This window comes from Vidua chalybeata, chromosome 8, assembly GCF_026979565.1.
Source record: "Vidua chalybeata isolate OUT-0048 chromosome 8, bVidCha1 merged haplotype, whole genome shotgun sequence".
Lineage (NCBI taxonomy): Eukaryota > Metazoa > Chordata > Aves > Passeriformes > Viduidae > Vidua > Vidua chalybeata.
Window position 1 is genome coordinate 30,363,617 of NC_071537.1, and position 21,854 is coordinate 30,385,470.

General features: G+C 43.9%; 1 protein-coding gene across 4 annotated transcripts; it reads left to right on the top strand.

The window, feature by feature from the left end:
* Positions 1-40: 40 nt before the first annotated feature.
* Positions 41-13,018, top strand: CISD1 (CDGSH iron sulfur domain 1). Of its 4 annotated transcripts, XM_053948733.1 has the most exons (5): positions 41-141; positions 845-1,202; positions 5,932-6,194; positions 6,919-7,124; positions 10,160-13,018. In XM_053948733.1, exons 3-5 carry the CDS (start codon positions 6,059-6,061, stop codon positions 10,247-10,249), a joined length of 432 nt encoding a protein of 143 aa, XP_053804708.1. In that variant the 5' UTR covers positions 41-141; positions 845-1,202; positions 5,932-6,058; the 3' UTR covers positions 10,250-13,018. The 4 variants fall into 4 exon arrangements, with proteins under 4 accessions (XP_053804708.1, XP_053804711.1, XP_053804710.1 ...); XM_053948736.1 differs by lacking the exon at positions 5,932-6,194; XM_053948735.1 differs by lacking the exon at positions 845-1,202.
* Positions 13,019-21,854: the final 8,836 nt, after the last annotated feature.

Here is a 21,854-nt window from a genome sequence, read left to right on the forward strand (position 1 = left end):
TCAGGCTGTGCGGGGCTGAGTGAGAAACCGTGAGTGTCTGTGTCTAATGAACAGGGGGGGTGGAAGTCACGGCCGGCACGCGGAGAGGTGAGGAAGAGGAAAGTAACCGTGTGAAGCTTCAAAACTGCATACAAGGAAAAGGTGTGTTATATTCATGATGGTGTGTGAGAGAAGCAGTAGACGTGTGGGTTGAAAAGTCTGTTGAACAGGTCATAGAATTATTAAAGTTGAAAGGGACCTCTAAGATCGAGTCAATGCGGAAAAATCACGCAGAGTCCAGTGGGGCACACACCCGCAGGGTTTTCTCTCTCAAGGCTTGGGAGGACACAGCCCCTCTTACCCTGAACTCTCGGCTGCACGTTGCCCTCTTCCTTTCCCCGCCGGCTGAGGTACTAGGAAGATACAGCCTTCCCGAACCGCCTAGCACATATTCCCCCCTCGTATATGTAATTTTCCCCCAAAGTTCAGAATCTCGGACTTGTGCTGACCCGTTTGTTTCAGAGTCAGACTGGGTTTTGTAACAAACCTGTGGCTTGAAGTTGTTAGACATTAAGATGCATTTCAAAGACATTAACACCCATACCCATGGCAGCATTTTGTAAAGACATAAGCAGACATCTTTGCTATAAGGTCCAACCATAAACGAGGTCCCAGAGTAGCGAGTCCTTAATCAGGTATAGAACTTCGATAATACTTTTTTGAGGTATAGTAATTCTCACATCAATACCCAAGCTTATGAGGTTCGAGGCGGCTGTCACTTGGTGGGTATCACTTTTCAGCTTCATCTTTCCACAACTACATAGGAGAGGGCTCATAGAACGATCTGCTCTACGCGTTTTTGCAGAGCTGATGGGCACTGACAGCACCACAAGCAGAAGAGAACGGCGGCGCCGCGCTCCGCCCCGCCGAGCCAGTGTCTGCGCAGGACGCACAGCGGTGCCCAACACCCATTTTACAGCTGCAGAGGCCTCCCTGAGAGCCCTGCGCCGGGCGTCAGGCCAGTGACAGCGCTCGTCCGCTCCTCCCTCCTCCTGTCCTCACCGCCGTCCCGCACATCCCGTAACCTCCACCTCTCCCCTGGCCTCTCGTCTTGCCCTGAGGCCTTTAAGGGGCGGTCCCGCGGCCATCTTGGGCAGTGGCGCGTGCGCGGTGCGGAGCGGGAGCAGCAGCGATGGGGCCGGGACAGAACAGCGCCGTGAGGGGTATGGCTGGCCGGGAGCTGGAGGTGTGAGCTGATCGGAGGGGAGGGGCGGGGCAGGGCTGGGGGCCCGGGACCGCGGGCGGGCAGCACGGGGGGCGCCCCTCGGGGGCGGCTCCGCCTCGCGCCCCGTGCCCCGTCGGACCCCCGGGACAAGATGGCGGTCTGCCCGCCACCGTTCCCGCGGGATGCGGTGGGTCTGGAAGCGGCCGGTGGGATCCGCTCCTCAGTGAAACCCCTCCTGCGTCAGCGAGGGAGCAATGCGGTGTGGTGCTCTGAGGGGTCCCCCTTCTCCCGGTCCCACCTCTCTGCGGTGTGAGGGCCCGGAGCCGCCGAGCTCCGCGCCGGGCCCTTGCGGGTGCTTCGGCCCTCGCAGCGGGCTCCCGGATTTTATCGCCCGTCGGATTTTATCTGTACTGGGGACAGCCCGTTTCAGACAGCACTGTTTTATTTTTGTATTCCACCCGTTTGAGTGAAAATTTCGGGAAAACCTGTGAATTTCAGAGGTTTTGTCTGTCTCTCGATGCCCGTTACTGTACAGTAGAGGTAACGGTGACATTTGCGCTGTGTAATGATTGACTTGAACCGTGCCTGAGGTAGCGTTGTGTGTTTTAAATGCTGTTGCACAACTGGACAGGATGAAAGACTTAGGCCGGGTGGAGGACAGGATAGAATAGAAAGCTGAATTATCTAATTTTCTCTAAAAAATGAGCATCACGTGTGTGACTGGTTTCCACTTGCAAAGCTGTTCATGGTTTATGTCCTTAATTTAGCGGGCAGATGGTTTGGGTGTGTGGTTTGTTGGGTTTTTTTTGTTTGTTTGTTTTTTTTTGGTTTTTTTTGCTTTTTGAGGGGTGGGGGAGGGTGAAGGCTGCTGGTACAGAGGATGCTGGCAAAGACATTAGTCTAAAATGGGCTATAGTGGTGGAAGGCTATGCTTATTAAAATAATCAAATCACTGAGGATCACTTGGTAATAGCTTGCATCCAGGTTGTGTTCCCAATGGCAGCTTGCTATAATTTATAATCTTGCAAGAATTAGAACAGTTCCTAGACACTGGGAATTAAGCAGAAAATCTTTGAGGAGATGGGAGAAGAATATGCTCCTAAACAAACTGAAAATATCTTCCTTATCTAACAAGCATAGGAGCAGCTGATGGCACTAGTCTGGAGGGTGCTCTGTTTAGCAGGAGACAGCATTAGGTTTTAGTGGTTTCTGAAGAGATTAAACTTGATCAGTGCCTTGTGACTAGCAGGCTACATTTCTTCCTTCAGCTGGCATGTGTCTCAGGCTGATGAATTTTGAAAATCATTTATTCTCTACTGAAAACTAGACATCAGAAACTTACCATATTTTTGTGAGATTTGATTCGTGGTAGCAGTGGGGGGAGTTAATTGCTTCTGTGCATGTGTGCCCTTTTGGAAGGCAGTGAGTAGCACAGCTAATGCTTTTGATCTGAGAGGTGTGGTTGTTTGCAGGTGTGACCCCACACCAACCACGGATCTGATCATGGTGATGTGTCTTTTACTGCTTATTGGTGAAATCCAGCAATCTTTTTCCCTCAGGTGGCCTCTTTGCCATACATCTTCAGTTGAATTAAATGTGCCAGTCACAGTCTCATTTTTTGTGGATGCTGTGGAGTGGTAGAAGTGATTTTGTCAGCTTGATTGCTTGACTTTTACTGTTAGTTTTTTTTGTGTATCCAATTATCCTAGATGACTCTTCAGTAAGTATCATGTGTTTCTCCATTATTGGCTTTTGTTGTGGGCAGTGACACTACTGGACTGTTGTGAACAACTCTTGCACAATAACAGTCTCTTCATTGGCAACAAAATTGGCAAGAAAAATGCTTGAAAGTCACAAGCATTTCTGGAGACATAAAATACAGTTTTTCATGTCAGGTGTTATTACTCTGTGACTTTAGAATAACATAAATATTTTCTGAGCACAGAGGTAACTTGACTGTTGCCTCTTAGGGCAGTCTTGGACTAACTTTGTCAGGGTGTAGCTCTCCCCCATATTGTTGATAGTTGCTAGAATGTAAATTGATCTGGGTTCTTAACAAGGATCTTGGTGGAGGCAAGACCACTTCACTTTCTTAGTCCACTTCCCAGTGCAGTTGGTAAATGTGTGTTTTCCTGTGGATAAAGTGTCTCAGAGCTCTCTAGCAGATCCAAAACCTCCCTCTGTAGTGTAGATGTGGAAACATCCAGAGCAATGCTCTAGATGTTTAGAGAAAGAAGAGAGGAGAAATTTCGATCTAAATCTCTTTCGTTAGGATATGTCCAAAGAATATGGAAGAGAGTAAATCCCTATCAGTGACTTATTGTCATTCTCATCTCTGATTTTTTTGTTTACTTCTGTGCACTGCCTGCTCTCCTGGGGCCTTATTCTTTGAATCTCTCTTGCTGTCTCTTCTCTCCTTTGTGTGTTAGTTTTTTCTGGAGTTGTAGCCAAAATTTTTTTCCATTGTTTAGTGCTTAAAACACAAAACCAATTTTTTCTGCCATGTTACACAGACCTGTTTTGTCTTGTCTTGTAACACTGTGGTTTGGTATTATACCAGAATTTGGAGTTCTATAATAATAAAAGTTGCTCCTACTGCTTTTTATTTTAAGAAGAAATAAAAATCCCTTGATACTCCACATCAGTGTCACTCTGTTAACAGATGCCTCATGCATGACCTTAGGATTTTGGCAGCAAACTGTTGAATTGGCACCAGAGGTCTTTTGAAACAGTTCAGAGTATTTAAAAATAAGAGTGTTCTTCTTCCACATGCATTTTATGGTTAACTTGGTTCGATTAAATGGGTGTTCCAGCTTTTCCAGATCTGTGTATGAAACAAGACAAAACTTACTGCCTCTGAAACCCTGTAGGATGATTTACCAGAGTCTATTGAATAAATTAAAGTATTTCTTCTAAATTTTCATTATATTTATTAAGGCAATTCTGGAATTTAAAGAATGAGACTGCTTTAAATGTTTGGATTTAATGCATTATTGGTTGATATAATTTTCCATTCTGAAAGGGGAAACGTGAAGTGGCTCCAGGGAAGCCGCTACCTAAAAAAGGGTAAAACAGTAGAAAAGACATTCCTCTATTATAAGAAAAGATCCCTGAAGCTGTTGATACGTATACAACTCGCCTGTGTGTGTGAAGGATGACTCTGGCCCTTGGGAGAAGAGGTAGAGGATCACTGCAAGATGAGATGACAATTTAATTCTTGACCTCTGCTTGCTGAGCTGGAGCTGATGTGCACAGTTATGGGGGATGGCCCAAGGGATGTTAGAGGGATCTGGGTTGGCTGCAGATGTGCAGAACAGCTCTTCTGAATGTGCTGCTGAATTTTAGTGCAGACTTCTCTTGCTTGTAGTGAGTCACATAAATATTACCAATTTTTTTTCCTCTTGTTGTTTGCTAAGTTGTCCTGGACTTCTGGATGGATTCAAGTGAAGATCAGCTTCCTTAAGGTGCAGTACCTTAAAGGGTGCTTTAAGTTACAGACCACCTGTGGTCTAATTTCATTCAAGTCATTCTTTCCCATAGATTTCATAAGGGAATGGATATGGTCCCTCCGTGCCCTTATCAGTTACTGAAAATGTAGGTGAAGGTTTGGACCACAGTCAGTGCATCGGTAGCAGCTTGGGCAATCCTTGCAATTGCTGCTTCCCCCAAAGCAATGAGCAGCCCCTCGGATTTGCTTTTGCTGTTGTAGCTGCACTTGACATTTCATCAGGGGTCACTTCAAAGTTGTCAGACCCAGCAGGCCCAGCTTGCCAAGCTCCTCCTGCCTGCCACAGCCCTGCTCCAGTGAGACAGGGCAGGGGTGCTGCTGTGGCTTTTCTTGGGAGAGCTGCTGTCTTGGATTTAAACTGTGGCTGTTCTTTTCATTAGTTTGGGCTGCTGTGCTAAATTAACGCAGATTTTCATAGAATCCTTCTTAAATTTTAATTTTCTCACTTCTTTATCAAAATTAATGCATTACTCTGGGGAATAAAGGGTGAGAACTCACTGTATGGATATAAAACACAGCATTCACAACATGGTCTATGGGGCCTTTATTGTTTTAAGAAGTTGGGGAGCAGGGAAACATGCCTGACCTAAATTATTCCATGTTAAAGATGATTTTCTCTATCTTAATATCACCTTACTGTTACAGGAAGTGTTTGTCATTCATTAGCAGGGGAGGTTTCAGTGTATGTTTGTCCCTTCTGTGTCATTTACTAAGAAAATGAACTCTAAAGGTTTTCTGCATCTTTTACTCCTTTAGTAAGACTCTAAAAGTGTGCCTCTCTTCCCAGATCTTACAGGGCTGCAGACACTGTACAGACAGCTGTCTAATTCCACATATTGCTGCAGCCAGACACCTGTGGGTCAGTGTGGTGCCTATGAGCTAACACAGTTTTAGCTGAGGAAAGGGCTTGATAGAGATTTTAGGAAAGTGTGGGACAGGGACAGAAAACCTTGGTACTTTTAGTCCAAGCTCACAGTGGAAATACAGCAAGTCAGTTGGTCATGGAAAGTAGCAAGAACTAATAAAGGTTTTTGTTTCTTCCTAGACTTGGACATAGTGATGTCTCTTACCCCACAGATGCCATCTGGTTTGGCATCTTACAAATCCAGTTAAAACAGAGAAGGACAGGATAAAAATTCCCAACTGGAGATGGTTCTAATTTTATTAAGTTCTGTAAATGTGCTTAAACTTAAATTCCTGTTTATTTGTCCGTAAACAGAACTTGCAGTACATGCGTATGTAGAAGTGGTGGATAAAAAGCAAAGAAAGAGCAGCCACTTGTTACTCTGAGAGGAAACAACTGGACCTGGTGCTGCAACCTGAACCTTTGAGCCAAAGTCCAGCATATGTTCATGAAGCAGAGAGAAAACAGTAGAGCCACAAAAAAAGTAGGAAAACCTCTTGCAGGAATGGAATTTTACGTAACAAAGACTGCAGAAATTTTATCGGTAAAGGGAGGAAATGTGAGGATGAGGAGTGGTGGTAAGAGGATTTTTTAATTGCTGTCTTGCAGAGATTCAGGACTTAATCTAGTTAGAATAAACATGTGCTATGATTCTTAAATATAATATTTTTGGATCCTTGTTCTTTCTTCTATACCACAGTAGGGATTTAATCTAAGATGGCTTTTGTTCCTCGTGGTAGTATATTTAATAATTTCCCCATTGCCAAACAACTGGTTTTAGTTTTTTTAGTTACAAGATGCATTTTGTTAAAAGCTACTCAGTGCCCACGCCTTTGGGGGTTTGAAACCTGCTGTTTTGGGTTGTTGGCACTGACTGTTCTTCTTTAGTGACTTTCTTGCAACTAAAACAGTTTTTTTTGCTGCTACAGGATGTACTTACACCTGGTTTAATATGCTGAACTTTGAAACAATGTACAACTGGTGTTAATATCAGGGTTTGCTAAGTAGAAGAGTAAAAAACAAAACAAAACCATGAAAACTCTGCAAGGTTAATTTCCACCCTTGTGTAGAAAGGACTTGGGTGAAGTAGAACTCTGATGAATAGAAAAAAGCATTTTGACTAGGTGACTGTCAAAGGAAAATACTCTTTTAAAGCAGAGAGTTACTACTACAGAATAAAAAGATCAATTGGAAAGTAAAGAGGTGTTGCTGCAAGTATGAAAACATTTACTGCTGAGTAGTTTTAATAGAATGTTGTGGTCAAAACCTGACAGTCTCTTGTTTTTTCTTCTTTTATTCTAGTTGAATGGATTGCTGCAGTCTCCGTAGCTGCTGGAGCAGCTGCTGTTGGATATCTAGCTTATAAAAAATTTCTCTCTAAAGACAAATGCTGCAAAGCAATGGTGAATCCCCATATCCAGAAGGATAACCCCAAGGTAGTCCATGCCTTTGATATGGAAGATCTGGGAGACAAGGCTGTGTACTGTCGTTGTTGGAGGTCTAAGAAGGTAAGAGGAGAATGAACGGGCCCAGTGTTGTTCATGTTTATTCTTCATAAATTATTAAATCTTTCAGCAGAACTGTTTTTAAACTGCTTTATTTAGAGCAAACTAACCTCTTTTCACCTAAACAATTCTGCACAGAGATATAGCAGCATTCTAATCTGTAGAATTATGCACGTTTATTCTGATGCTCTGAGTAAAGCCTGCAGACCAGTGCTAATAGTGAACAAAATTGTTTCTGTAGCTCTGAAGAAGATCTCTTGAAAGGAGAGCAACTGTCTGGAGCATGATCATGCATGACAGATGCCATTTTGTGTGCTACCTGTGCTAATACTGAGGCTTATCCAGAACTATTGGCCTGTTGGCAGTAGGAGCTCAGGAAACACAGTCTGTGAGGATCTTAAGCACCTCTTTTAGGAGAAAGTTGGAAGCTTAGTCAGAAAGTACTTGCTAGCAGTACATGGTGTATGGCAGTGCAATCACAGTGGCATACTTTAAGCTTCTATTTTTGAGCAATTTTGAGCTTCTGTCTTTGGGCAATTAAAAGTCTGGCCTAAATATTAGTCCAGCTTGCTTGCATTTGAAGTTGAGTTGGTTCAATTGCCTTAGACTAGTGATAACCTAGCCTCTCAATAACAGAACCTCAGATTTAAATCTGATCTTAGAGATGTGTGACACCTGATGCAGCTGAGATGTATATACTTTATAAAGGTAGTTCTGGGATCTGTAATGAGAGAAGGCAGATTGCATGGTTAATCTTTTCCCTTTACCACTGGTGCACATTTAAAAGCTTTTTTAGGAGGTGCCAGTGTGTGGAGACTGAAATAATACAGACCTTCAAAGCCAGAGAACTGCCTTGAAATTTAGCTCTCTCTCCTCCAGGGAGGTGAATACTCAACTTCTCAAGTCTTAGACATTGGTCTCATCAGGCCAAACTCAGCAATTTACAGATGCTGTAACTTTGGGTTCTTGCTGTTGTCAGATCTGACTTTGTTACCTTGCAGGTAACTCAGGAGCTTACACATTTGTACCTGAATTGGGTTTTGCAGTGTGACATTGCTAAGGATTAAACAACATTATGATTTGATGCTGAAATAGTCTTGTGGAGGTGGCCTTGTCTTTATTCTGTTTGGAGTCTGAAATGAAAAAACCCTACTTGAACCCTGGTGTTTGTGCTTTCTGCTTCCTATTGAATCTTCTAAACAGAAATGGAAGATAGTGTCTGATTCTACTGGCTGTGGGTTAAGGAATACTGCTGCAGACTATCAGCAGAAATAGTGATAGAGAATCCAAACATGTTCAGTGTCAAGGGAAATCAGATGAGCTGTCCAGATCACTGTACAATTCCCCTGGGGTTTGAGCTTTGACCGCTATTGCTGCTAGGCTGCTTTATTTTTAATCAGGGATGAACACATTGTGTCAGGCCCAATATCCTTCTATGCAGTATCTGGTATTTGAGGTGACAAAGTGGGTGCTCTGGGAAAGTGGTGTTTGGTTTGGTGTTTCTCCATGAGAAGCTCAAGTCCAGTGTACCAGCCCCTAGGAGCCAGTGTTCTGAGACCAGTTGACCAGTAGGATGAATGCAGAGCAGTCATTGTTGGTAGCTGTTAAAGATGTCTGCATGCTGTCTGAACATGGAATACCACCATTTTTGTTCCTTGAAAACTTGAAGTGATGATGTTGCTGTAGCTGGACTTTGGGTTGCCTCCTTGGAGCTTGTGAGGTGTTAATGTCTGATGGAAGCTGTGTCGTTTTATCTGTGAAGACCAGTGGACTGTGGTGTTGCATGTGAAAACTGGCCCAGGAACATCTGTTGAAAGCTGGTCAATGTCCCAGTAACATACATTCCTGTTTGCTGAGATTTTGTCCAAGTATCTGTCATTACTTATTCATTGAGTCACAAATAACTGATGGGATGAGAAGGTTTGTCCATGAATCAGCTTACATGAGCATTCTCTGAATTCAAGGTTTCTTTATTCAGAAATATCACATGTCATTTTTAGCTTAGGTTTTGACATTTCATTACTGTGAAAAGCCAGAAGAAAACCCCTACACCTCATCTTCTTCTTTCCCAAAAATATCCTACAGACAAGGTGGTGCTATTTTTAAAGCTCTGTATATTCTTTCATTGTATTAGTTTTTTGCAGTACTTTGAAATCTTTTATTCTAATGAAGCATGGGTGGTAGGGTATTAATATTTTTCAAAGGCTGTGACTGAAGCAGAAACATTGAGATCAGTGGAACGTTGAGTACTGACTGTGTACTGCAGGAGAATAGTACTGTTGCAAAGGCAAAAGCTGAGCAATGCCCAACTCCGAGTCCCATTACTTCTAAGCAAACGAAATTGTAACTGGATGCAAAATACCAGTGACATACAATCACATACAAAATGTGTGATATCTGTGATCGTCTCCAGAGTTTCCTGTGCAGAGGTGGCATAGCCCTGAAAATGCATCCTTGAGAAGTGATGGGATCCAGCCTCACTCTTACTGCCTCACAGAATGTCTTTCAGCTCTACCATGTGATAAGAGCTTCCCAGGAGTGGTAGTTATCTGGGACCTGGGCAGTTAGAGCTGGCTAAAGGAGTCCCTGTTATTCTTGCTTTGATCAGCCTGTTCTAGGGTGGGGTTTGTTTGGGGTTTTTTAATGGAAGAAATATTTCTTCAAATTACTTTCAACTGATGTGGCTCTTAAGGGCGGCACTGAGGAAGCGTGGGGCAAGGTTTGAGAGTAAGGTACTCCAGGTAGGTTACAGCTGAAGGTCTGCTCAGGCTGTAGTTTTCTCCTGCTCACCTGAGGCAGGAACACCAAGAAGTGGAATTTGGTGGCTGCTTTTTTAGAGCAAGCCTCTTGTCTGCTCTATACAATAAGGATAAAGCTAGCATTCAGCCAGAACTCAGGGAGATCTAAAATGTTAGCATAAAAGTTGTGGTTTGTGGTTTCAGTGGATTTAATGAGAAGATGCCTAATAAACTTTCAGCCTAGGTTCTCAGTTCTGACACTGGATGTACTTTAGATGTGTTTATTCTTTCTTTTTTCAGTTCCCACTGTGTGATGGCTCTCACACAAAGCACAACGAGGAAACTGGCGACAACGTTGGGCCTCTGATCATCAAGAGGAAGGAGGCGTAGAGTGGACACTAGAAGCTACAGAATCAATGTCTGACAAATCCTCTGTTCTCTTGTAATTGGGGGGAAAAAACCCACAAATTCTTTGTCATATCACTGAAGACATCCCAATGTAGTATATACATTAGGCTTCAGCATGTATATTTTCTCTGGTGCTTGTTGTTCTTCAATCACTACAATGCATAACTTACTAAGCAGTCATGGTTTAAATTTTTTGTCCTGTAAAGTGTGTGTACCCTCTCACTGAGTGTGAAACCAAAATGAGGCACAGAATGTACTTAATCAGGAAATAGGTATTAAATTCTTTCCAAATACATGTGTATCAAAAGGTAGATGATAAAATCCTGGAGAGGTTCTGAAAGTCACAGAGCTGGATAGATATCCATGTAAAAGGCAGTGGCAGGGAAGAAATCACAGTGCCATCTTAATCTCTGATTGTGCTGCATTTTCTGCAGGTGTCACATTTGTCCTGTTACACTACAGTGCTGTATGACTTCTATAAAAGAACAAATACAAATTGCTAGCTATGAACAGACAACAGAAAAGGCTGAAAGTAAGATGGGGCTAGAGGGCAACTTTACATTTGATTTTACAGCAGCATTGAAACTTGACCCTACTTCCATTTGGTATCAAGAAAACACTGTCCAAACTGCAGACCTGTATTTAGAGTAGGATTAGGGAAATGGTCTCTAGAGATTTCTTAACAGTTGAGTGGAATGACACAAAGTGCTCCAAGAGTGATGGGGGGGGTGGGGGGGGGCGGGTGGCAGGGTTGTTACTGGTTTTGGAGAAAGCCTTAGTTTCACTTGCATTCTTTCAGTGAAGCCAACTTCCCCAGACCACAGGATGTTTCTGTGGGGTGACTATGCTGATTAATTCCAGAAGCTAAAATAAAACCGAAAACCCTCACCTGTCATCACCATCTGCTTCACCATTGCACTGGCTAGTTCTGGAAAGCTTTTCCCACTGAGAAGGGAGGAGGCATACCTTTCTCAATATGTGGCCTTAGGCTCTATGTGTCTTAACTCCTGCCTTCCTGGGCTGCTAATGTGGTTCAGCTGATTTTACCAAAAAAACCTGGCATGGATGAAGTAAGGCTTTGAAAACAGATGGAAACAAGAAGGGAGGGAAGGAGGAGACAGAGAGAGCTCTTACTCTCCTTACCCATGGCACTTATCTTCTTGTTTGGTATGGTTGCATTAATGGCTATCATGTTGGTTTCCTTAAATAGCTTTGATTTATTAACATGCATGTAAGTACAAAGCAAAACCCAAAGAGTGGGGCAGCAGGGGGCAATTTTGTACTAAACCCAGTCCATTAGTGTAACTGTGGCCTGCATAAGATTGAGCTCTGAATGTCCTCGGACAGAAACTACCTCAGGGCTACATGAAAGGCCTTGTTAGGAAGCTGACATTTTAGCCTGGACCCTTAAGGATTCTTCAGATGATCAGGGCAGGAGAGGTTCTGTTTGTATTATTTTTTTAAGGGTGGTTGGTACAACTGGTTAAAACTGAAGATGTTTTGCGTAGTCTCTTTGTGAGGCTTTCAGCGGCTGAGGTCTTGCCAACTGGTCTGGATTTGGGCAGAAGGCCCAGAATGTAAAGAAGGAGGCACAGGTAGAGAAAGGTGGAGTGTCAGAGTAAGGGCACTACTGTCCAAGAGACCTCTTGACTTGAAAGAAGTTTTGGTCAAATACGTCAGTTTGTCTTTTCTGTCTGTCTTGAGTATAAAGACACTTGATATTTTTTACTTTGCTGAGTACTACTGCATATGGAAAGTTGTTTTAACCTTAAATTATCAAATACATTTTATCCAAAGCAAAGTAACTTCTGTATTATTAGAATATGACACTGGATATATCTGTATTTTTGTCAAATACACATTTGAGCTCATCTTAATCTCAAGGTTGTAAAGTCTGTGTTCTCATGGTTATGCTCTTTCTTTCAGTAGAGCTGTACAGTGCTCCTGTAGTCATGAACCTGTGTCTGGAGTGGATTTTCCTTCTGAGTCCTTTTCCTGTCAACATCAAAACCTTGCTGCTCCTGAAGGAATAGAAATTCAGTGTTAATAGTCTGAGAAATGAAGTCCTGTGGTTTCAGATAAGTGCCCCAAGTCATAAACTATTTTGTGGAGTTTGCTAATAAAATATTTCCGGGAGTTTGGGCATCAGGGAAGTGGGCCCCATGGGAAGTTTTTATTCCTGAGAAGCAGAGTCTCTGTTGATTTACATCCTGGTGACTTTTGTTTTGGAGAAGTGTTGCATTTCTGAATGTTGCTTTGAGTGTTCAGATCTTAATTACAGGCACATACAATTCCTGTACTGTACCTTATTTATGCAAGCTGTTCAAATGTGATGATGAGAAGAGAGTCTTGGATTTGAGGAAACAAACTTAACCAAGCAGTCTCAATGAGCATCACAGAGAACACTTAATTTTTTCTCTTAGTACCATAATAGGTCACTATGTTCTAATGGGTGGAGTGCTTGACTGTTCTAGTGTTTTCCTAAGTGTCTTTCTTTAGTGCTTTCCTCAAATAATCTCTAGAGTATGAAGTGCATTGATTACATTTCTACCAGTTTTAACCATAAATTTAACCACATGATTCAAATGTGCAATTTTGACCTCAGATTGAAACTCCTAATAGAAATCCTTCAAAAAGTAAAGCAGAGGAAGAATCCCTGCCGCAGAGTAAAACTGTTTTTGCTCCTCATTATTTTCAGCATGCAAGTGTTTGTTGGAAGGTCAGGAAATTAAAGTACTGATTCTTGAGTAATTGAGTGTGACTCATTGAAATAGTGTGAATGTCAGGTATTTGAGTGCTTCTATAGTCAGGATCCTTGAAGGGGAGAGGCTGTTAGTTATAGGTATTTCCTGCAGGTTTCATTGGAGCACTCTTAGTCTGCAGGCTGAGTAGGTGGTGGAGGCCAGCAGCCAGCACTGCAGATACACTGCTCCACTGGATGCAAACAGGGGCCATGTATTGTGGTTTGACACTGGCCAAATGCCAGGCATCCACGAAAGCCATTCACTCACCCTTTCTTGCTCTCAGCTGGGCAGAGGAGAGGGAAAAAAATTAATGAAGGGCTCATGAGTTGAGATGAGGACTAGGAGAAAACACTCTAAAGGAAAAACAGGTTGAAATTTAAAGGTATAAAGTAAATTTATTTTTAACAGAGTCAGAAGTATGAGAAGTCAGATGAGAAGTAAAATAAGCCTTTAAAACACCTTTTTTCCCCCCAGCCCCTCCCTCCTTCCCATCGACAGTACAGGGAGACAGGGTGTGGGGGTTTTGGTCAGTTTGCCACTGGAGATCATCTTCTGTCTGCTCAGGGAGAGGAGTATTCCCTCTGCTATGCTGTGGGGTCTCTCCCACAGGAGACAGTTCTCTGTGAATTTCTCTAGTGTGGCTCTAATCTCATGAGCAGCAGTCTTGTCAAAACTGCTGCAACATGAGTCCATCCCACAATCTTCCCAAAATTGCTATGATATGGGTCACTTGTCCATGGGGTGCAGTCCTCTAAGAATAGGCTGCTCTAGTTTGGAAGCAAGGGCCCTCTTTCTCTATCTATGGAAGCAGGGGCCCTCCCTCTCCATTCAGGTCTCCCACTACATCACAGCTTTCTCTGGCATCCACCTGTTCCAGCATGAGCACTTCTCCCACAGGCTATGAGTGGATCTCTGCATCCCCCGTGGACTTCATGGGCTGCAGGAGGACAGTTTGTTTCACCACGGCCTGCAGAGGAGACTTAGCTCTGGTGCTTGGAGCACCTCCTCCTCTTTTCCACTGACCTTCGACTGCCTCCACGTTGTTCTCCTTCACATGTCCTCACTTCTTCCTCTTCTCTGACTAGAATAAAAACTTTGGCCTGTACTGTTGCCAACAAGTTCCCCTAATTCAAAGGTTACTGCAGGACCCCGCAGCACTGAGAAGTTGATCTCGTCCAGGCTCCGTGCCGGGGAATCACTCGCCGTGTTTCTGTGTGTGGCCCCGCGGCCGCTGAGCAGGCAGTGGCGGCCGCTCAACACATCTCGTCAGGCGGGGCTGGGAAGGAGAAGCTGCTGCCATCCCTGTCCTTCTGCCCGCGCCGTGGCTGGCATGGGGAGGCCAGGCAGGCAAGGCTTGCCGCGGGCCGTGCTGAGATGGCAGTGGCGCAGCACATAACTGCGCGCTGCGCTGGGATGGCCCTGGTGGTGGCCCCTTGCCACCCCTGGGAAAAAAAAACTGTCTGCATGCTGTTTTGATTTTCTTCTTAAATAGGTCATCACAGAGGCATTACCAACCTCTCTTTAACTGGGCCAGCACCATTTCCATCTTCAGAGCGATCAGAGATTGGCTCTGTTGGACATGGTGAATGCTTGCTTCTAGCAGCTTCTCACAGAAACCACTTCTGTGCCCCGCCCCACTGCTACCAGAAAACCAGTCCATGCTAAATCAACACACCATGCAACGGCGCCTCCATGAGCACTGGTCTAGGGGCTTTCTCCACAGCCATGGATTTAAGGGGTTTCAGCAGCAGTGCTGGCTGGCTGAGCCCAGGCAGCTGGAAGTGCTGCATAAATATGTTAGCAACTAAACAGCATTTCATGCCTAGAGCCTCATGCACTTTGAGTCCAGAAGTTGTACTGCCAATTCCCTGACAGTGAGCCTTATAAAATTACCATATTGTTGCTGTTTGGGCCTTGTTCTGGTGCTGTTGGGGTCTGTAAAACTTACCTTTTGCAATTGTGCAGCAGTTAAGACATGGATTTTCCTTTCAGTGTAATGCAACTGAAGACATGGAAACGTGAGTCACTGTTGTATCACAGTTACTCATATCCAAGAAACGGAAGAACATTTTATAATAGCAGGAAGGATAAGAATGTAGGCATGAAACTAAACATTGGTTTTGCAAAGGAACCTTGTCAGCTGGCTTCTCCTTAGCCACCCCGGACATGGAAATCTCATGCTAAATCTGGCTTTTGTTTCAACTCCTGAAGCTTCAAGGTTGACAAAACCCACGCTGAGCCCTGACTGGATTAGGTGGACAAGCACAACCTTCCCCTTGCCTGTGGGCAGAGAGAGGATACCCAACACTACTGGCAGGGACCTGAGTTTATTGGTGTTCACCATCGCTATTTCAGCCCAGACAGAACATTTCATGCAGACATTCAGTCCAGCAGTGTCAGATACCTGTTCCCCCAGTTGCTCTCTGTATCCAGGCTTGTTCTGCCTTGGTTTTCCTGCACTGCTGAGTGGCTTCTTTGTTTTGCACCATCATAATAATTTTCCTAGAGGCATGATTAATAATTTAGAGTGGGTACCTGGGCCTGCTGCTTGAAATTCTCTGATGCTTGTTTTCTATAGCTGCCAGGGTGTGTAGTGCATTTCTTGTCAGGATGATTTCCAAGCTGCCTAATGCTGTAGCTAATGCCGAGAGCAGCTGAATAAAAGCTAAATAACATAAAAATAAACAAATAAATTCGTGAAGAGAAGAAGAGGAAAAGGAAGAAAAATTATGTGGTGGATGGGAGGATAGCATAAAGCTAGAGAAGATTTACCATCATGTAACAGTACTATATGGTAGCAAAAAGGGAAAAATCAAACAACACAATGGTATGTTGCATTTAGTTATATACCCTAATAGAGCCAACCATAAAAAGTATAAAGTGGTGGTTCTGTTAGCCAAACCCATGCTTCTCAGAGTTGAAGGGGTTATGTGTTTGAGCAGACATCTCTTACTGGGGTTTTTCTTCCTCAACTGTTTGTGAAATCCCGCAGTACTGGACAGAAAGCAGCACACACCAGTGCAATGGGTTCCTTTAGCAATCTCGTGTTCCTCCACACCCCACTTTGAAAGCTGTTTAATTAGATGTGCAGTTGTAATAAATAGAAGGAGTATTTACTGGTATACCCCCAGAAGTCAGTAAAATCACAATAGGTTTACAGGACTAGCTAAGCAGGATGGAGTCCTCCTTTCCCATATGCAGTTTGGAGTGGTAAGAAGGGATTTACGTGACTTCTCAAGCAACTTCTGTTTCCTTCAATATATAGAAACTGCACAGGTCTCACATAAGCACAGATTAATCATGTCTCTTGTTATGTTTTTTCCAGCTGAAGACACAACCATCCCTCTTTCCTATTTGCCATTGCACTGCCCTTAATGCACTCTGCTCTGCATCCTTTTTTGTCATGCAGACTGTGATTTTCTTTTAATGTTTTTGTATGTGTGGCAGGCTTACACCAAAAAAAAAAAAAAAAAAAAAAAAAAAAAAAAAAAAAAAAAAAAAAAAAATAAAGCCTTCTCCTTTCCAGGAGCAGCCTGTGCAAAAAAGCTTCCTGAGCATCCCAGAGATTACATCTTTAATGTGTAAAGCATTCAAAAATCAGTTTACTCCAAGCATCTGCTCAGTAATGGCAATGTTTGTTCTGTTCAGTCAAGTTAGCTGGCAACAGGCAGCAAAATGAATGATAGGGGCCACACTGCATAACTTTTCTCAAATACTTCTCTGCATCTGGAAAATATCACCATACATGGGTAAGACATGTTCAAGATGCACTGTCTGTTCACTGCCAGGGCTCTTGCTCAATATTTGGGTACCAAAACAATGGCCAGCACAGGCTTCCACTGCAGTAATTTTCAAATTTGATTTTTCAAACATTATGTTCTTTCAATCTCATTCTTGGCTTTAACAACTGTTCAGGTTAAATTACTTTTTAAAGGTTGTGACTGTTGTTTTGCAAATAAATTTTGGCAGTAGAATACCATTTAATATAACAGATTTTTTTAATGCCAGTGGGTTTAATCAATAAATAAGTATTTAATTTTACTGCAGGTGGAGGCAGTCTAAGTCACCTCTAGGGAAAGAAACAGGCATTTTAAAGAAACCTCTTGGCATATTAATCACCTTAAATCAAGTTCTGGGCTTATCCCAAAGCATTAGGATGTGACTGTTAAAATCCAAATGCCATCATGAATTTGTAAACCCTGAGCAACCCCTGATTTCCACTGTACTTGGAAAAAATCCCTGTTTAGAAGCACAAAAGGAGAATCTGTGTCTGCATGTAAGTCATGGGATCAGGAGATGGTACCAAAGACTTTGATCTAAAGTTTCTGTTTCAGATAGAAGCTCAGCTTCTTTCTCAAGGATGTCAAAGCACACACATGTGTCGTTGCTGTTTTCTAGGACTGGAGGCAGCTAAAGCATGCTTCAGCTATTTAGGCTCTCCACAAATCATGGTTTAATCTTTCACACTGATAGTTAATGGTATGTTCCTATTCTCTGTGAGAGACCAGGCATGGAAGTTGACTCAGTACATGTAATGCTGAGGCTACACAGAGCAACAAAATGACACCTTTTGTCTTTCCCTCAACACTCTTCCTGCTGCTTCCCAAGAGTTTTGTTGGCTTTTTTTGGCAGATGCACTGGGCTGATGATCTCAGTTAACAGCAACTTCAGCGACTTCAGGCCTCTTTCCTGAGCCATGATGGCCAGTTCCATCATCAGCATCAAAGAGCTTTGGTTTGGATTGTTCTCCTCTAAGTGTTTTACCCTTCGTTTATCTATTCTGGAACTCCTATGCCACCAGTGTGCCTTTTGTTCAATTTTGTGAGATTCTGCAGGATGTTGTCATTGGCATGGCATTTGACTGCCCTAAGGAGGTCAGGAATACTTGTAGACCTGGAGATTTTGTGCACTCTCCTTTCTGCAGGTTGTAAATGAAGATGTTGAATAAAACCAGTCTCAGCAAACACCCACTGCTGCCTCCTCTCCACCATCAAAGCCCTTTCATTTGCCTCCCAGCCCTTAATCTACTCTCAGGTCAAGAAAGAGCTTTTCCTTCAAATACTTGGCTTGGTTTCTTAATTGATAACCAATGAGAAAATAAAACCCAAGGATTCTGAAGAACTGTTGAAATGAGCTTCTCACTTTTATAGTCCTTGTATCTTTCTAGAACAGAACAGACCTCCCAAAATTTACAGCTGCAGTTCTGATTGTAGAAGAGGTGATCCAGAAGATACACAACTGCCATGAGTTAACCTTGCAGTAATTTTTTTTAAATGTACCACATTATCACAGAGAGTGTAAGTTGGCTTTTGACAGCATCCCTTTGTTTTCATTCTAGAAAACCCATATGGACCAGTTGCCAGGGAGGAGAGTAGTGTCACAGAGTTTGCATCCATTTGCCAGGTAAAATATCAATCACTGTGGGACATGCTGCCTAAGTGACAAGGCCATAGCTGGGAAAGAAAGCAGAATGGCACGCTTGAATTTTACAGTTGCAGCAGATCAGGATATGTTTAGATTTTTCTTCACTTAACAAGAACAAAACAGGACAGAACTCTTGTGAATTTAACAAAGGATTAAATACCCTGAGTGATTTTAAGAGGTCACAATACAACAACACTTCTGCTTTAAAATGGCAAGAAAAAGAGCTGCAATGCAGCTACAACTTCCATGCTGCTCTGATGGTGTCTGCCTTGTGTTGTTTGAGTGGGACAGGCCTCCCTGCCTGCAGGAGCCCCACTGCAGATGCTTCTGCCTGTCCAGCAAATAACTGGTTTGGCTGATGGATATTTGCTCTCAGGCACACATGTATGGTCCTGGCCGGCTCTGTTGCAATCTGTTGGGCTGGCAAGAGCTATGCACATGCAGCAGCCTGATGCAGGAAGTGGCTCTGTGGGCAGCAGGATCCACGTCTCTCACACAGACCTTGCAGAATGCACTGCTCTGGCAAAAGAGCAGTATTCTTGGTGAGGTATGGAAGAGGTGGCTGTGAACCATGTGAAGGTACAATGAAAAATCCAGCAGAGTTTGCTGGATTGCTAGAGTAATGATATTTTGGCGAAGACCCAGCCCACTCCTCTGTTTACCTAATGTCCTCCTGCACTTCCATTTAAATAAGAGCTTATTTCCTGTACTAAACTACGGTGCATCTTGTGGTTAGTTATTAACTAACTTTTGTGTTTGAAAAAGGCCTTTATTTCAGCAGAAAGTGATTCTTTTCTAATCCTTGCTCTGTTTGGGGCAGCTGTGCAATCTGCCCATGACACAGGACAAACACAGTCCTGGTATTTTCTAGGCATTGTCATCAGACTGAATGAGATAAGATTCATCTTCAGCAACAGTGGGAAAGAGTAATCCAGAATTAACTATAATTTTGCCAAATGCATTTTGTTGGGGGAATTGGAGGAAATTCTCAAACAAATGCCCCTCCTTTAGGAGCTGTTCACAGTCTCTGCTTTCTCTTGGAGTGCAGTCACACAGCCTGGAAATGAGAAGTTTCCTCAGGAATCTTGCTGGTAGGTTCAGTTTTCAGTGCAATCTCTTACAGGATCACACTGTGGAGAAAGGAATTATTTGCCATTTCTGCTATTCTCTCTGTTTCACTTGTTTCATTTTAGGAGAAGTTCCCAGGAAGATTAGTGAACTCCATGTGCTGAAGTGTGAGGGTGGAATGAGTGAGTGGAGGATAGTCTTACATCACTTGATTTCTGTATGCATAATTCTGACTAAAGCAAATGTCAGGGAAAAGGAAAGAGTCAGTTTGCTTATTTCAATTACTCATGCTTTTGTATTTCTTTTAATGCCCTCCAGGCACACTTCTCTTAGCTGCAAGAATATCTAGCAGCTCCGTTGAGGACTAGGTGCTTGAATAATCTTTAAATTCTTTAACTTTAAAGGTTTTTTTGCCTTTTAATACCATTCTTTCTTCTGTTGAGATTTTGAGTTCAGGCAGATTGCAGTAGATGGGCACTTAGACAATTTTGAAATACCATCTCTGTTTTTCTCTCTGTGTTTAGACTCAGATTAGCTGAAGTGCCTCACTTTGCAGGGGGAAATATCTTTCTGCAAGGCTCAGGTTGACATCTAAACCTTGCAGCAGCTACTGCTGTCAAGACTGGGAGCCTTCTTTCTGCCAAACACGCACACTTGTGCATTTTTTTCACTGTACACCTCACTAATTCTTGTGCAAGAATTGGCCAATCTGTGGTATTTGTCTCCTGTGTCAGCACCTCCCTGGGAAAATTCATCATTCATTCATCACCTGAATACAGGAGCTTGCTTTTGCACCCATCTGGCTCCTAATCTTTAGGGTTGTATGGTAATGACTGATGAGAAGGGGATATTCAGCATGAAGAAATGTTTTCTGCCCAGCCCTGTTACTTCAGGAAGGATCTTGCTGAGTTGTAACCCCTGTCTGCACCACCTTATCCAATTAAGTGTGTAAAACAAACTGTTCCATGAACAATGAACTAAGAAAATCAGTTTCAACAGATTTATGTTTTGCTCTTTTCTCTCACTCTTCAAGTTTTAATTTTCCCTGTGACCTTCCTGCTCCTTTGATACTCTAATTTCCCCAGTATATCCCTTAAATTGCCATCACTTCTGCCAGCCACCTGCCACATCTCCACATCTCCCAGCTATGGGATGGGGAAGAGGTGGTAAATAGCCAAGCTCATCGTATCGAGGTTTCTCTGATGTCAATGCCAATTCTTGAATATGCATCAGGCCATATTATAAAACCTGGGAAATCAACCTATATCTGCTAAAATTAATTTTCTTGTCTCTGGCCTTTTTTTTCCTGTTTCTGTGTCCTACTAATGCTAAACAGAACTTGATACTGGCAAATATCACAGCAGAAGTGCAGATTTAATACTCACAGAGTACTAAATTTATAATTCATTTTATAAGAGATAGAAACAGCAAAAAGAAAAGGCAGTAATTACAGGCTACTAAATAGTGCTGATATGAGCCCTAGGGAAGTGTTAATGAAGTCTCCTAGCAAAGCTTTGGGGTCCTGAGAGTGAATGCAGGGCCATGCATACCTTCTTCTGTCCATGGGGAGGTAAAATTCAATTTAGAGATTAATCTGTTATCCAGTTTGATCTGGTGTTGGGCCAGGTGCACTCATCTATAATGCACGACCAGCATATACAGAATGTGGAAAGGTTCTGGTTTAGGCTGCTTTAAGGGCTCCTTGTCAACTGTCAAGGTTCATACTGTTTGCACACCTCGGCTGGATCTCCCTTGCAGTCACTCCGATCTACTAGAGAAGAAATTGAACAAATCTCGGCGTGACGGTAAATTTATTTAAAAGCGAAGAGGATTCGGGGGTATTTCAGGTTACCGAGAACCAGCGGAGGGGAACGCCCCCTGCCCGCCACCGCACGGTTCTGCCGGCGCTCGCGGGGGAGCAAGGGCTGGGGGAGCCCGCGGCTTGGGGTCCCTGGCCGCTCTGCGGCTCGGGGCCGGTTCGGCGGTTGCGCCGAGAGCTGCTCCCTTCTTCAGCGTCCGCTGAACCGGCGCTGCCCGTCTCGGCCTTCTCCCGGGGCCGCGCCCCACGCGGCGCCACCAGGGCCACCGTCATCGTCACCGCAGCGGCGGTCCCGCTGCGAGTCGGGCCGGGCCGGGCGGCGGAGGCGGAGCCACGCCTGGGGCGGGGTGGGGCGGTGGCGGTCGTTGCCCCAGCGCGGGGTGGGCGGACGGCGCGGTGCGGGGTGATGGAGTCGCGGGCCCTCGCCGCCCGCGCCCTGGTTCGCAGGGCCCGCTGAGGCCCGGCCGCCGCCGCCGCCGCCACAGCGCGGCCACCCCCCCGCCCGCCGCCGGCAGCCCCCCACCGCCGGGAC

Excerpts from the sequence above, each read along its gene's own strand:
- CISD1 (XM_053948733.1), top strand. The coding sequence starts at position 6,059 with ATGTTCATGAAGCAGAGAGAAAACAGTAGAGCCACAAAAAAAGTAGGA. Across the intron at positions 6,195-6,918 it reads TGTGAGGATGAGGAGTGGTG|TTGAATGGATTGCTGCAGTC; the intron begins GTAAGAGGATTT and ends CTTTTATTCTAG. Across the intron at positions 7,125-10,159 it reads GTTGTTGGAGGTCTAAGAAG|TTCCCACTGTGTGATGGCTC; the intron begins GTAAGAGGAGAA and ends TTCTTTTTTCAG.